This window comes from Typopeltis vanoorti, chromosome 1 (genome assembly GCF_054136105.1).
Source record: "Typopeltis vanoorti isolate ZY-2024b chromosome 1, IOZ_Tvanoo_1.0, whole genome shotgun sequence".
Lineage (NCBI taxonomy): Eukaryota > Metazoa > Arthropoda > Arachnida > Uropygi > Thelyphonidae > Typopeltis > Typopeltis vanoorti.
The window spans coordinates 75,545,611-75,562,569 of record NC_143549.1 but is presented as its reverse complement, the minus strand read 5'-3'; the positions used below and the strand labels follow the sequence as shown (position 1 = coordinate 75,562,569).

Sequence of the window (16,959 nt, the reverse complement as noted above, 5' to 3'; positions counted from 1 at the left end):
TCTTAAAATGGAAGGAACTTGATAAAAATTTAATAAACAAAACTACTATTGATTGCCAGAATCAAAGCATGTATGAAAAGAAACATTAGACGGGTATTTTAGAACACTTGATTAAAATTATAAAATTCCTTGGTAGCCAAAATTTAGCTTTTTGCAGATCATCTGATAAATTATATGAAAGGAATAACAGTAATTTTTTAAAATTAGTCAAACTGTTTGCGAAGTTTGATCCCGTTATGGAATATCATGTTGAAAGGGCCCTACGAAACAACAGAGTATACTATTTGAATAAAGACAGTCAAAATGAAATATTGGAAACTTTAAGTAACGCAGTCAGGGATACAATTTTATTGTCAATTCAAAAATCTAAATATTATTCCATAATTTTTGACTGCACACCTGATGCAAGTAAAACAGAACAAATGACCATTATTATTTGCTTTGTTTCCTGTGACAATGGAATTGTCAAGATCAGGGAAAACATTTTACGTTTTGCAGATATATCAGATTCCACAGGACGTGGTCTATATGTAACAATAATGGAACAACTGGAAAAATGGAACATTCCCATTGAAGACATGCAAGGTCAAGGGTATGGCAATGGGGCAAATATGAAAGGGAAAAAATATGGGCTCCAAAATTTGGTTTCGAACAAACATCTTCGAGCTTTTTACGTACCATGTGCTGCTCATACTCTAAATTTAATCATTAACAATGCAGCCAAAGTGAATACAGATACAATTAGTTTCTTTGCAATTATTCAAGAAATATACAATTTCTTTTCATTCTCTTACAAACGTTGGGCAATCCTTTTAAAGTTTGTAAAAAATTTAACATTGAAACAGCCATCAGAAACGCGATGGGAAAGTAAAATTAATGCAACCCTCTACGATATCAGTTACGATGCACGTTTTTGAAATTTTAAATAATGAAAATTTTAATAAAAAAACTCAGCATGGAGCATAAACATTATATACTACAATAAAGGACTACAAATTTATTTGCTCTCTTATAACTTGGCATGATTTACTTAACAGAATAAACCCTGTGAGTAAAATGCTTCAAGACAAAAAGATGAACAATTACACCTGTTAGAATCTATCGAAAACTTAAAAATATTCTTACAAGAGTATCGATCAGATACAAATTCTAAAGAAGTTCTAAAGACGGCAAAAGAACTGAGTGAAGAGGTGGATGGAGAACAAGAATTTAAAACTGGTACAGAAGTTCGACGACGAAAGAAAACACTACAATTTGACTACGAGCATCATGACGAAACGGCACAATTGCCAGAAGATAAATTTAGAGTGAATGTGTTTTATACACTTCTAGACGTTGCAATGTGTTTGTTAATAGAACATTTTGAACAACTAAAAACGTATTATGATAATTTCGATTTCTTGTATAGATTACTACAAATTAATAACGAAGATTTAGGAAAAAATTGTGACAATTTAGAGATTCTCTTGAAGGAGGGCAACAATAAAGACGTAAATGCAATAGAACTATATGACAAGTTATGTGCTTTCTGGGATATTTTTCGTAAGGATAATTTAAATATTCAAAACCCTTTCGATATTCTTAATTTTATTGTGTCCAATAATTTATCTTTCCTTAACTTTTCAATTGCTTTAAGAATACTATTAACCTTACCTGTTAGTGTAGCGAGTGGTGAACATTCCTTTTCCGAGTTGAAATTGATTAAAACCTACTTAAGTATGTCACAAAAAAGCTTGTTAGTTTGGCATAATAGCTATTGAAAATGATATATGTGTGGAATTAGATGTTAAGACCATTATTTCTAATTTTGTGAATATGAAATCAAAAACTCTAAAATTTTAATTTAAAAAATTTCAAGTATATTTATGTAATTTAATTTATTTTCTGTTATTCTGTAAAGATGTTATTTTTTGAATATTTATATTAAATGTTCAAATTATTTCTGAATTATTTTCTCATCTATCTTGAGTTTCTTTTATTTTCCTAAAAGATAGTTCCACTTATAAAAATTGTTAAAAAAATTTTACAAGTTACTAAGAATTTAGTAACTTGTAAAATGCAAGAATTTTTTAAACTTTAGTTCAAATAAATTTTAACTTTAATTAAAATTCATTTTAATTTTGTTAGCGATTTGGGTCGGTGAGAAGGCTATAATCCCTATATCGTTATATTCAACAATTAAAGTGAAGTGGTTTTATCAAAATTTGCTTTAACTTTTGAGAATTTTTTGAATATTTCGGTTTTTAACGATTATCCTGCCTAGTCAACACCCTCGGTTTGTTACATTTAGCGAACCAACGTGTGGCTGTTCTGTTAAAATTTATTTAAGAAATTTCAAATAATTTAAATTTTTATTATCATAAAAGAACCACACACGCCCGGATTGTTACAGGGGCGCTTAGATAGAAATGGCATGTGGGTGGCAAAGACCCTAGTGCTGGTTCTGCTTGCAAAGACGAGGCAGTGATTCAATCAAGTTATTGACATTACATCGTGAAAAGTTAGTCTGGCTCCATTGCTAATGTTGACCATTTTCTGTTCTTTATATTACATTTCGTTACATTTAGCGAACCAACGTGTGGCTGTTCTGTCAAAATTTATTTAAGAAATTTCAAATAATTTAAATTTTTATTATCATAAAAGAACCACACATGCCCAGATTGTTACAGGGGCGCTTAGATAGAAATGGCATGTGGGCGGCAAAGACCCTAGCGCCGGTTCTGCTTGCAAAGATGAGGCAGTGATTTAATCAAGTTATTGACATTACATCGTGAAAAGTTAGTCTGGCTCCATTGCTAATGTTGACCTTTTTCTGTTCTTTTCATAAACTTTATAATTGATATAAATTCACACTTCATTGTGGGCAAATAAAAAGAAATGCAAATTACACTTTTTAATTTTGTGAAAGGCAAAACTGAAGGGGAAACAGTTAAGTAACTAGAAAATATTAAAGATAATGGAGAAAAGAGTTCTGGTGTGTCATCAACTATAAATATTCAGGACATGCTTTCGAGACAAATGTCTCAAGGAATTCAAGTGGCCATGCTGGAAAGACAAAGTTACGTTCTGTAATGTATAAAAAATATCCTGAGACTGCTGACAAAACTACAAGGTTTTTGAGACCTTTTTAAAGTAATCACATAATCACTTTCATGAAATATTAAGTTTTAATAAAAAAAATGAGGACAGAGACTTGGCCAGAAATCATCTGGGGGATATATTTCCAGTTGCTTTCTTAAGAAAGATGGATTTGAAAATGTTTGAACACCCGAAGTGCCTTTTTTAATATAGCCAATTATATAACTAAATTCGAAAAACCATTTACTGACTTCAAACAATTCATTGGCCTAATAATACAACAGTATCAAAATGACATGAAATGCAAAGAATTTGTGTCAGTTACTGTTGATGTCATTAAGCAAAATTAGTTAAAGAAATCAAAGACTCCAGCAGTGAGTTTTCTTCCAGATGATGCTACAGATATTTCAAATGAGAAGCAATCCATCATTACATAACGAAATAAAAATAAGAGGTATCTGTTTACATAACTCCTCTCCAAAACTCAGCTGCAGTGTACTATGAGAAATGAAAGAGTAAAATAAACAATTATGAACAACTGATTAATTGATTAGCAAACAGTGGAACAGAAGTAGCATGAAACAAGCTGGGAAAAAAAATACATTAGTGGCACAATTAAAGAGACATACCAGATCTTAAAAATTATTGCACATAATTTTAATATGGCTGTTTTAAATTCTATTAAAGATGTTCTTTCTGTAACAGAAATTGAAACAGTGGTGTGTTTGTACACACACAGTATATATATTTTTGAAACAGATTAAATGACTAGAAGTCAAAAGATAAAAATAGAAACATTATTTTATTTTTAAATAAACCGCAAAACTAGTTTCGTCTTTTTAGAAGACTTCATCGGGTGCATAACATGAGAAAAATACCAACAAACGTTGTGAGAGAAAATCTATACATTAAAACGTTAACATATTAATATCTGAAGGTGTTCTGTGTATCTCTTCATTGTTGGGCATGTGCACATTTTCAAGAGCTTGTGAATGCCAAAATTGGATAGTAGCGCAATAACAATCTGAGAGATTATAACCAAGGTTAGTGTTGAGATGTGCTGGACTGAAGATTTCTTTAGATTCTATAATTTTTCTTTCCAGTTCATCATAGCATCAAAAGATGTTTTACAATTTGTTCCACACACTGTTCCTTACTCAATATACCCAAAAAACATAACTTAAAATATCCCAGCATTTACCATGTTGGCGCAACTGCAACACGCCTTATTTTGTCCAGATTGAAAAATCCATTGAGTTACATCTAAAAGAGCATATGAGAGCCATCTCATATGGCGTACTAGAGCCAGCACTCTGTTTAATCACGTCCTCAATTCTGACGCTAGCAACGAAAACTTTCTCACTCGCCTAGCCATGTGAAACAAATCAGAAAACATCTTTCAATGCTATTATGAACTGGAAAGAAAAATTGTAGAATCTAAAGAAATCATCCTCAATCCAGCACATTTCAACACAAACCTCAGTTATAATCTCTTGGACTGCTATCCAACTTTGGCATTCACACACCCAACAATGAAGAGATACACAGAACGCCTTCGAATGTTAATAGGTTGGAGTTTTAATGTATAGATTTTCTCTCACAATGTTTGTTGGTATTTCTCTCATGTTATGCACCCAATGAAGTCTTCTAAAAAGACAAAACTAGTAAGTGGTTCATTTAAAAATAAAATTGTGTTTCTATTGTTATCTCTCAGCTTACTTACATATACATACACACATACCTTTTCCTATACATATAAAAAAATTACTATTGGTAAGTAACATATAAAAAATGTTACTTACCAATAGTATGAAATACTATTGGTAAGTAACATTTTTTTGTGACTAGTAGATAAGTGGTAATTCTGGAGCCACAGTGTTAGGGAAGATGGCAGCAGTTGTCTGCCATACTCTCCTTCCTGGATACCAATTAAAATTACTGATAGTCTTGGGCCAACTATTCTGTGATTAGCTAAAGGTTGACACTGGTCTTCAAAAACTTAGTCAGGACTTATTTCCTTTGGGAAATAAAAAAAAAAGTGTTAGTGGATTTATTTTTATTATAAAGATTATCCTTATGTTCACATTTAAAAAAATGGGGTCGGGGAGTAAGAGTACCTCACAGCAAAACAATTACCACTGTCACTTTTGTAGAAAGATAAACAGAATTCCTCTCACCATTTTTGGAGAAATCATGTTATGATTTTCCAAAAAATCTAAGATTGAGTTAAAAACTTTACAAAACTATGTTTAACAATCATTTCCAAATTGATGTTTCACGTAAAATGGTCTGCCAAAAAATATACTTCATTATTACCACATCATTCATCATATTATTACAGCATTCATCATAAGAGGTTTCACTCAACCAATAACATTTATTATACTGAACTTTAAAACCTTAGCACTCTCAGCATTCCCAATTCTGGTAATGTGTTCTACATGCCCACGATTCTCCATGTAAAAAGATATTCCTCATACCCTTCTTCACCACACCATTACATAGCTTCCAGGAGTAGCCTCTTGTTCTTACTCTTTTTATAATCTCCTCTGTATTAATCAGATAAAATCCTCTCACTAATTTAAAAGTCCTATCATATCATCTCTCTGCAATTTACATTCCTTGAACTTTTCTCTATAAGCAAAATTCAAGAGTTGGCTTAGTCACTCATCTCTGGACCTTCTCAATGTTCACTCAATGTTTTCACATCACAATGAAAACTAGGTGACCAAATGTAAAAGTTACATTTGGGAACAACTACCTCCTAATGTCTACATGTAAATGTACTCATCTTATCAGCAATGCAATCTGTAGGCTTTGCAAAACTAGTCATATGTCCATTGAACTCTAATCACTGTCAAATCACATCAATACAGTATTATATCTCTGCACTCCAAAATGCAATACCCTGTACTTATTAATATTAAAACTACAATCTGCACTGATTTGTCCAAACTACAAGTCTATTCAAATCATCCTGAAGGGAATTAACGTGATGGTACCAATGGTATATTTGCTGCTATCCCAAAGCCAGTTATTACTATACTCAATGGACAAAACATTAGAGATACCTATCTAATAGTATGTTGGTCCTACTCTAGTATGAATAACAGCTTATACTCTTCAAGGCATTGACTCCACCAGATGCCAGAGGTAATTCCAGCCATGCCTGTTGCAGCACTGTCCATAACTGCACCTTAGATGTCGGTCCTGGATTTGATGTCTCGCTCTACAGCATCCCAGAAAGATTCAATCAGATTTAAATCTGGGGACCTTGAGGACCACTGAATGTTACCAAACTCAGATGAGTGTTCCTCGAGCTATGCTTGGGTGGTTGTGGCCTGGTGGGGCAGCTCACTATCCTGCTGAAACAGACCATAGACTGCAAGATGTGCAAAGGACACGAAAGTGTGTAGGTGATCAGCTAGCACATTCTGGTAACTTGCAGATTTTACGGACCTCTCCAGACATGCTAAGGGACCTAATGTGTCACATGAGAAGGCTCCCCCAAACCATCACAGAGCTGACCTGGCATGATGAAGCCATGGCCTCATGCTGTTGACGCCACACCTGCAGCCTCCTGTCTGGTATAACTGATAACAGGATTCATCAGAACACTTGACTCTGGTCCACTCTGCAGAGGTCCAGTTTTGATGGTTCCAACACCAGGCGAGGTGCAATGCCCAATGAAAGCTGCCAACAGTGGATTAGGGTGTTGGCTCCTGTAGCCCATGGTATGTAGGGTGTGCCATACCACTCTCTCGTTGATGCTGCTTGAACCTTCAACATTGAAACTGAATGTTGGAAGTTTTTTCCCACTTGGTTAGACTATAATAAATTTAGTTTAATCCTTTATCCAAGTGTAAGCAAAAAGTTTGCACCTGAAATATCTTCAGGACTGAGGCAACTCGTGGTAAAGGTGGACCAAGCTCTCATCACTCCTTCTCTTAGCATCTCCCATAATGCAAAGCACATCTCCTTGCAGACATGTATAATGCTATGCATTAAGGGAAGGGCCACTACCCAGACCGGTTTCAACCTTTATTGAGGTCTCGTCACTGGGAGCCAGACCCAGAGGTGATGATACCAAGGTGGAAGCAATGGAGAAGTCATCTTTACCTATACGAGTTGCCAAAAGGTGGCTCATCTTATTATTAAATTACTCTGGCTTTAGAGCAAAATGTTGGAAGTTTTTTTCCCCACTTGGTTAAACTATGATAAATTTAGTTTAATCCTTATAACCTTTAATTCTTATTATAGTCTAACCAAGTGGAACTGATTCCATTTATCTGCCCATTCATGCAATCTATTCAAGTCTTCTTGTAAGGCATTAACATCAGCCTGACTGTGCATTGCTCTCCCCAGTTTGTATCATCTGCAAACAGCTGGATATCACTACTTAAACCCAACCCAATATCATTAACATACAAATTGAACGACAATGGCCCCGAAACTGACCCCTGCAGCACACCACTCGTGACCTTTTTATTTTGAGATACTGCACCCCATATACAACTTTCTGATACCTATCTGACAGCCAGTCACTGATCCAACACAGAAGTCTGTCATCCAATCCCATCTGTTTCAATTTATTTAAGAATCTAACGATAAGCTTAGGTGTTGATGGTTATTCATGACTTATTTTTCACGGTATTAACAACACCACAAACACTTTTATCAACAAAGATGTTTTATTAATGCTAATATTTCGCTGATTTTCAACTCAGCATCATCAGAGCACAACACCCATGTAAACGCGACAGTGAGTGAGTGAAACAATATAATTGCAAAAGACAAAAGATCTAAAGTCCTATTTTTGGAGCCCTCTAACGAAAAAAAAAAAAAACAGCAGTTATCCAGGAGTTTTTCTTAGGATAACCGTCTCCCAAATTTTTGGCAAATTAATGCAACCATATTTGTTAAAGTTGGGAGAATTCTTCAAAGCCATTGCTGACTCAAAAAATAATCTTTCAGATCTATAACGACTACTAAATAGCACATTCGTTTTCCTCCATCTAATCCTGTGTGAAGGAGTGTCCAAAGCGTGGTCTGCCAGTCCCGACTTGCCATAGTAATAGTAGCGAATGTATCTTTCATGTTCTTCCAGGCGGATGTTCACTGATCTTCCTGTTTGCCCATAATAGGCCAAGTCACAGTCACATGGAACTTCATACACTCCTGGGTGTGCTAAAGGGTGAAGTTCATCCTTTTGGGGAGCAGATCAGAGTTGCCAGCTTGAGGTTTGAAGGTGGTGCGAAGGCCATGTTTCAACAATACTTTGGCTATCTTTTCCGATGTACCTCTGATATAGGGAATAGAAATGGTCATGTTGTATTCTTGTGTATTAGGGGAGGGCAGAGTAATGGGCCTATGTAGTATTTTATCTATTTTGTAGGGATTGTAGCCGTTGGCTAAGAACGTATGGCGCAGGTACTGGAGTTCAGTGGTCAGAGCTGTATCGTTAGAACAAATGGCTCTGGCTCTGTGTGTAAGTGTTTTTAAAATGCCATACTGTTGGAATGGATGATGATGTGATTGTTTATGTAGGTATCTTCCTGTGTGTGTAGGCTTTCTGTAAATAGAAAAAGATAGTGATCCATCTGAAAGGCGGGTGACTAATGTGTCAAGAAATGGTAAACAGTTATTTGATTCTTTTTCTACTGTGAAGTGAATTTTGGGGTGTTGGCTGTTTAGGTAGGTGACAAAAGCATCCAAAGTGTCTTGTCCATGGGGCCAGATGGCAAACACATCATCTACATAGCGCAACCACACTTGTGGCTTGTATGTAGTTGTGGTAAGTACTTTGTTTTCAAAGTGTTCCATGTAAAAATTTGCTAATGGGGGAGAGAGGGGGGAACCCATCGCAGTACCATTAATCTGTTTGTAGAACTCCCCCCCCCCATGTAAAGTAACCTGCATTCATGGTAAATTGAAATAATTCAAAAATATCTGGGGGAAATTTAGACTTGATTAAATCAAGAGTGTCTATAAGTGGTACATTGGTAAATAAGGAGGTGACATCAAAACTAACCATTATGGCTGACTTTTTTAGGATTAGATTTTTAACCAGTGTTTTGAAATGGACTGAATTTTTTACAAAAGTAGAGGAGTTGCCAGTAAGAGGAAGAGTATAACAGAAAAATGCAAGATCTCATATGTGACAGTTCCACATATCAAATTTTACATCGAGACCCTACGATGTCGCAAAAGTAAAAAGTCCGAAAATTACTGAAAAAAGTGACATCATGGCCCAAAGAAATCAACAGGAAAATAAAACCAATTCATGTTAAAACACCCCGTATTTATGGATTACCAAAATTCCACAAAACTAATATTCCCCTACGCCCCATAGTTGATAGCATAGATAGTCCCACATATAAACTGGCCCGGCAATTAGCTAAGTTGCTTGCCCCTCTTACTGGCAACTCCTCTACTTTTGTAAAAAATTCAATCCATTTCAAAACACTGGTTAAAAATCTAATCCTAAAAAAAGTCAGACATAATGGTTAGTTTCGATGTCACCCCCTTATTTACCAATGTACCACTTATAGACACTCTTTGAAGTTTATCAAAGGATAAACTTCACCCTTTAGCACACCCAGGAGTGTATGAAGTTCCATGTGACTGTGACTTGGCCTATTATGGGCAAACAGGAAGATCAGTGAACATCTGCCTGGAAGAACATGAAGATACATTCGCTACTATTACTATGGCAAGTCGGGACTGGCAGACCACGCTTTGGACACTCCTTCACACAGGATTAGATGGAGGAAAACGAATGTGCTATTTAGTAGTCGTTATAGATCTGAAAGATTATTTTTTGAGTCAGCAATGGCGTTGAAGAATTCTCCCAATCTTAACAAATATGGTTGCATTAATTTGCCAAAAATTTGGGAGACAGTTATCCTAAGAAAAACTCCTGGATAACTGCTGTTTTTTTTTTTTTTTTTTTTCGTTAGAGGGCACCAAAAATAGGACTTTAGATCTTTTGTCTTTTGCAATTATATTGTTTCACTCACTCACTGTCGCGTTTACATGGGTGTTGTGCTCTGATGATGCTGAGTTGAAAATCAGCGAAATATTAGCGTTAATAAAACATCTTTGTTGATAAAAGTGTTTGTGGTGTTGTTAATACCGTGAAAAATAAGTCATGAATTTATTTAAGAGCTTGTCATGTGGCAGTCTATCAGAAGCCTTTGCAAAATCCAAATACACCACTGTATATGCATCTCCTCTGTCTAAGGTATTTGTTGCCTTATTATAGTACATAAGTAAGTTAGTGAAACATGTCTGCTCTTAACAAACCCATGCTAATAATCACAGAGAATACTGCTGTTATCAACCCATTTCTGTATCCTATTTCTCACCAATCTCTCCAGAACCTTCACCACAACTCCAGATATACAGACCAGCCTATAATTTAAAGCTACAGCCTTATCACTGCCTTTATGCAGTGGAACAATTTTACCCTCCTTCCACTCCCTTGGAACCTGTGCTGTTCCAAAACTCTTATTAAACAGGCATGCCAATGCTACTGCCAGATCCCTGAAACATTCCCTTAAGATGCGTGGTGATATATGTCATCAAATCCTATCGTCTTATTAACATCAAGGTTATTTATTTCCTCAAATACCTCCTGCTCACTCACAATTAAGCTATCCTCTCCTATGTCTTGACTTAAGTTCCTCATGATTCCACCCTGATCAGGATGAAACACACTTTTAAATTGATCATTGAATACCTCAACAATGTCTTCTGCAGCAGTTACCATACTACCACCACTTTCATCCCTTAACTTCATCTTTCGATGATCAGTCTTCCTTCTACTTGCCACATATCTAAAAAATCTCTCTAGTTTTTAGTTTTCTTAGCCTGATTTGCCAATTTCTACTCATACTCTACTTTTGTTTTCCTTACTAACTGAGTCACTCTCCTGGTTTGTTCTTTATATTCTTCATGTGACTGATTACCATTCTTCACCTTGTACTTCCTCCAAAGACTTTCTTTTTCCAGATTTCATTCTTAAGCTCCACATTCACCCATTTTACACCTACGTTATTCAGCCTTTTGGCCTTTGGGATACATTCATACATTGATGCTGTTATGTATTTCTTTGTAAGTTCCCATGCAGCATTTATTTCCTTACCGTTCAACTCCTCATTCCATGTTATAGCTCCAAGTTGTCTCCTAAGCTTGTCATAACCACCAGTCTTATAATTCCATATATATCCTTTCCTCGCAAAAACCTGCACATGACTAGCCACAACACAGGTGATTACTTCACGATCACTTTCACCAACTGGAGGAAAATGTGAACCCCCCCCCAACAATTACATCCTCTGATGAAATGATCAGATCTAGAACTCTTGATCCTCGAGTGCCTTCCTTTACGTGTTGCCTGAGATAGTTATCTCTCAAGAAATTCACTTTCCTTATTCCCAAATGCTATCTCTTTATTCCAATCTATACTGCCATAATTAAAATCATCCATAATAATTACCCTTTGTTCACTAATTCAAGTTGTTTATACATTTCTTCATCACCTTCCACATTCCTAGGCCTATCCAACTAAATATGTCTTCCTCTCAACTTCCACATTACACCACACTGCCTCATAACCATTGCCACTATTTTGCCCTTTCATGTCTACCTCCCTTATTCCAATGATTTGGGGGCGAATAAACTCAATCACTGAAACCATTTCATCCCCTTTACTTCTGATACTTCTGGCATTTGTAAACAAACACAAGAGTTCATTTTTAGGTCTATAGCCAGTCCTATCCATGCCATATGTTGGTTGTGATTTCCCCACTACACCTACCAAATCATCTTTATCACCGCTTACCACATATACCTGCTCAGTCTCCATTTCTTCACCTACATTACAATATACTCCATCTTCATACACATTCACTACCACTTTCAACATTCACTCTCTCTCTCTCTATGCCATGTCTCCCTGTCCACCCGAGCTCCCCCCATTTCCCTGTTCCTCTTGTATTCACGTTCTCTCTTCCTCTCTCATACTACTACTGTTTCCACTGCCAAGCACTGCTGTCTCTTCAGTACCACTCTCCTGATTTTTCTCTTCATTTCTTCCTTCTGATCTCTGGCATGCATCACACACTATACTTTCATCCAGCAACACTTTCTCCAGCACACTCACTCCAAAGTCATTTAAATGCAACCCATCACACCCATATAATTTCATTCTTTCTCAAACACATGCCATAAATGAGTATGAGTTGGTTTTCTATATACTGAGAACTGTAAACTACCATTTGGTTCTCATTAGTGATGTTCTCATTTTACATAAACCAAATGGATCCTCTCCAGTGTTTCCACATCACAATGAAAACCAGATGACCAAATCTGAGCACAACAGTCAAAGTCCATTTGTTTATATATTATAATCAAATAAAAAAAATTAAAGGATAATTATTGGTTATCTTTTGTGAATAATCAATAATAATATTTATTATTACTGACTTTACACCAGGAGACATAAGTCGATCTGAGAATGAGCTTTTGTCTCCTAGCAAGAATACTGCAAATTATCTAAATTCATGTTTATGCCTGAATGTACACAACTATTATCAAATGTCATCAAGGTCAACTTTATGTCTCAAAAAGTAGTGCTTCATTATAAAATAAAAAAGTTCTTAAATTTCATATAATAAATAAACTTATCGTCATCATCATCATTATAATAAATTTAGTTTAATCCTTTATCCAAGTGTGAGCAAACAAAGTTTGCACCTGAAAATATCTTCAGGACTGGGGTAAGGTAGTACAACACCGCGCAACTCGCAGCAAAGGTGGAGCAAGCTAACATCACTCCTATCTCGGTATCTCCCCTAATGCAAAACACATCTCCATGTGCAGTGGGTAGTGGCCCTTCCCTTAACGGCGAGCTCGAGTCAAGAACATGGCTCATTTATTCCGAAACTTTAAATTCTGTTTTTTGCTTTTGTTGCAAACTTTTCACCTACTGAATCAAGTAGTCTTGTAGAAGGTTATAATGAAAGCGTTCTAAAACACCTGTCTAATGTTTCTTTTCCATTTCATACATGCTTTGACTCTGGAAATCAATAATAGTTTTGTTTATGAAATTTTTATCAAGTTCCTTCAATTTTAAGAAATTTTCATGCGAGTTAAACTAGTCTTATGTCTATGCAAAGTTGTACTTACATTTCTCCAGTCGTTATAACCTTCTACAAGACTACTTGATCAGTAGGTGCGAAAAGTTTGCAACAAAAGCAAAAAACAGAATTTAAAGTTTCGGAATAAATGAGCCATGTTCTTGACTCGAGCTCGCCGTTAAGGGAAGGGCCACTACCCAGACTAGTTTTGTCTTGCTCCACCTTTGCTGCGAGTTGCCCGGTGTTGTACTACCTTACTCCAGTCCTGAGGATATTTTCAGGCGCAAACTTTGTTTGCTCACACTTGGATAAAGGATTAAACTAAATTTATTATAGTCTAACCAAGTGAAAAATAAACTATCATCATCATCATATTGTGATAGTACTACATGAAAAAGTTACACCATTGCTAACTTCTGATCAACAATTTTCCTCCAAATTAATCTGTTATCTGTCAAGACTCCAGCATTATCAGATCTTATATTTCTGTCTTCTAAGGCACTTTTTACTGTATTAATCATATAAAATAATTTATATTTTTTTTTATAAATAAAAAATAATGACATGACAAACATGGTATACTTTTTTATGTAAAATTAATGAACTTATAACAATTGTTACTTATGCTGCATTTGTTATCCCTACAAATAAAGCAGAAACAGTTTCACCTTTTGATTTTTTGGCTTTAATTCCATCTTACAATTTTTTTTATCTTATCATCCTATCATCTAATTATTCCAGACATTTGATCTATCTGGTCTACCTGTAGTAAGATGACATAACTTACCATATTAATCATGGCATACTTGTAGGCATGCATTTCATTTTTATTTTCTGTGTTCATTTTTATATTCTGTATTCAGGTTTAAATTCCAGTAATACATGAAATAAACATGTAGAAAAACTTTAAAATAAAGTTTGTCAATTACTCACTTAAATTATCTAAAACATAATCCATAACAGGTTGTGGATTGAATGCTTTACGCATCTCTGTCATATTCTGAGCTGTGTGCATGAAGTATATTCGATAACCTTGAATAGCTCCATTAGGAAATTCAGGTTCCATCCATCTTAGTCTTACAGAACTATGAGTTACCCGCACAATGGTTAAATTCAAGGGACGACTGGGGGCTAGATAAATGATAAAAATTGGTTAATTGATTGTTCTATGTACAAGAAAGATGTTTGTCAGAATTTAAGTTTAAAAAAATTAGTAAAAATGAAAGCATTTTCAATGTAGTTTTCACTATTTTTTTTTCCCAAAAAACTTGAAGGATTCAACACCATATAATTCCATTTATAGAGGAAAAATTTATAAATTTACAAATGAAAAAAACAACATTTGTATTACATAAAATAATATGCTAGAGAAGTGAACAGTCCAGTCTTGAAAACTTAAATAGTGAGCCACAATAGGAAGGGGGGGGGGGGGGGGAGCAGGAAAGTAAAGTCAAAGCTGTACAGAGTTACTATAAATGATCTTTATTCTTTGACACATATATTACTCATACAAGTATAACATATAAATAGAAACATATATTATAGTGAAACTTACACCATTAAGAAGACTAACTATCGATTGATCTTCTTAATGAATTTTAAACAATCTGCAAGAGCTGATGAGGTTGATGCTATGTTTTGGTTTAATGATCTGAATCTGTGACCATTGATTAAAGATGATGTCCAGAGAATAACGTGACATCATGAAATCTTTGTGTATTCTTCGTGTATTGATGTTATAAACAGTTTACTCCGTAAACTGTTTATAACATCAATAAATACCTAAGTATCAGATGTAAGCTCAGGAAAATATCAGGTAATGAGAATAAATACAAAAGCATCAAAATAAAACTTTTTAATCTTTATTTTTAATTAACCAATGTAATTCATAACTACAGATCAGCATGTGGTTATAAAAAGAAATATACTATGCAAAAAGTAATAATAATAATAAATAAATAAATAAAAAACTCATTATGCTGCATTGGAAAAACTGTTTCTTCTACAGAGAAGTGATGACCAAAGCAAACAAATTATTTCTTTACTATTACAGGATATGAAACATTATCTACTTCATTGTTTTTTCTACTGACAGCAATCCATTTCAAGAGCAAAAGAATTAGGAACATATCAATGTACATCTCACATAAAATACTTCTTTCAAGATATAGGTTAAAAGCCTGCTTTGATATCTAAAGGACTATACTTTCATTCTCTAGAAAGAGAATGAAAGTACAGATCTGCCTAGATCTCTTTTCCCTTTAGGTTTATACTTTATTACTTGCTTTAGCATTCTTCCTTCTTAAATTCGTTTTCTTAAATTTTTTTCTGCAATGCAAGTGTGATCCATTATTTTATTTATCAGTGATACATGAAAGTTCTGAAGAGAAACTAATTTGGAAGCAAGTGTTTGATCAAAAACTAATGGTATAATCTGAAATGTGTTAGATTATAATCCCCCATTCAAGTGCCATCTCCTATCCAGGAGGTTGACTAGCATGATGTTACTCATGGTTAAACTATGGGTGTAACGACATGTGGCAAGGATCCTATCTCTTCCACATATTGTCGTAAGTATTCATGGCTGTAAATCTGTGTGTGTGCATTCACAGGGCTGGTTTGTCTGTTCTGAGGGACGAAAAATCTTCCACCTCCGTATGAGACCGGCTAACTCACCTTTTGTCAAAAGAGACCAGATAATTGTTCCTCACATCGGATGGGAATCGAATCCAGGTCTTTGTCTATACCGATGAAGGCAAAGGGCTTCATCTATACTGAATGAGCTACAGAGGCTCCACGTTATATTATAATATCTGATATTTGAGAGAGGACTTGAAAGTATTGTTAAAGGTAGCGAAAGAAAAGAGTGACAGAGTTAGAATGGTGAGTCTGTTACAGAGAGGAGTTTAGAAGGAGGGCCATAATCACAAATGACATTATGCGCAGGTTATGCGGACGGTGTGGTGTGGAATTTGTGGACGTGTGGAATGAGTTTGATGGGCGAAAGGACTTATACAAGATGGATGGCCTGCATTTGAACGGACTTGGTGTGCGGAGACTGGAAAAAGTGTTGCTGAATGAAGTGAAAATGGATGTGCAGAACCAGGGAAACTAGAACTACCAAGGAGGGGGGAAAGTGGATATCCAGACATCAGTGAGACAGTTGAGTGTAAAAATGTATATAATGTACCTGAGCCAGCACTAAGGACAAAAAATGGAAATGGGACATTTAGAATAACGCATCAAGATAGGGGTGGGACAAAGGGATCACTGCAATTCAATACTAATGCCAGGAGTATTAGGAACAAGAAGGAAGAATTTTTGGCCTTGATTGGCTCTTCCTGGCCACAGGTTATTGGCATTAGTGAAACATGGCTGACGGAAGATGATATAGTTAGTGGGATAGAATGTGTAGGTTATAGTATGTTTAGGAAGGACAGAGAGAATAAAATTGGGGGAGGGGGGTGTTATTGATGATAGCTGATGAACTGCAGCCAAGGAGAATTGAAGTATTGCAGGATAGTGAAAGGAGCTCATTTGAGGCTATTTGGTGTGAGATTGACACTGGCAGAATAAAATATACAGTTGGGTGCTGCTATAGACCAGGTGATGGAATAGATGGTGGAGATGGTATGCATAAACAAATTGATGAAATGAGTGGAAGGAGGGTAATTATTATGGGGGATTTCAACTATGGTAACATTGATTGGAAGGAGGAGAGGACACATGTGAGGAAGGA

The 16,959-nt window shown here is 35.4% G+C and overlaps 1 protein-coding gene across 1 annotated transcript in view; it reads right to left on the bottom strand.

Moving 5' to 3' along the window:
- LOC150110101 (putative receptor-type tyrosine-protein phosphatase mosPTP-1) overlaps positions 1 to 16,959 on the bottom strand; it is a 349,618-nt gene that overhangs the window by 198,805 nt on the left and 133,854 nt on the right. The window contains exon 5 of the mRNA XM_090413286.1: positions 14,154 to 14,351. Coding sequence (XP_090269412.1) covers positions 14,154 to 14,351 — 198 coding nt within the window. The remainder of the gene's footprint in view (positions 1 to 14,153; positions 14,352 to 16,959) is intronic.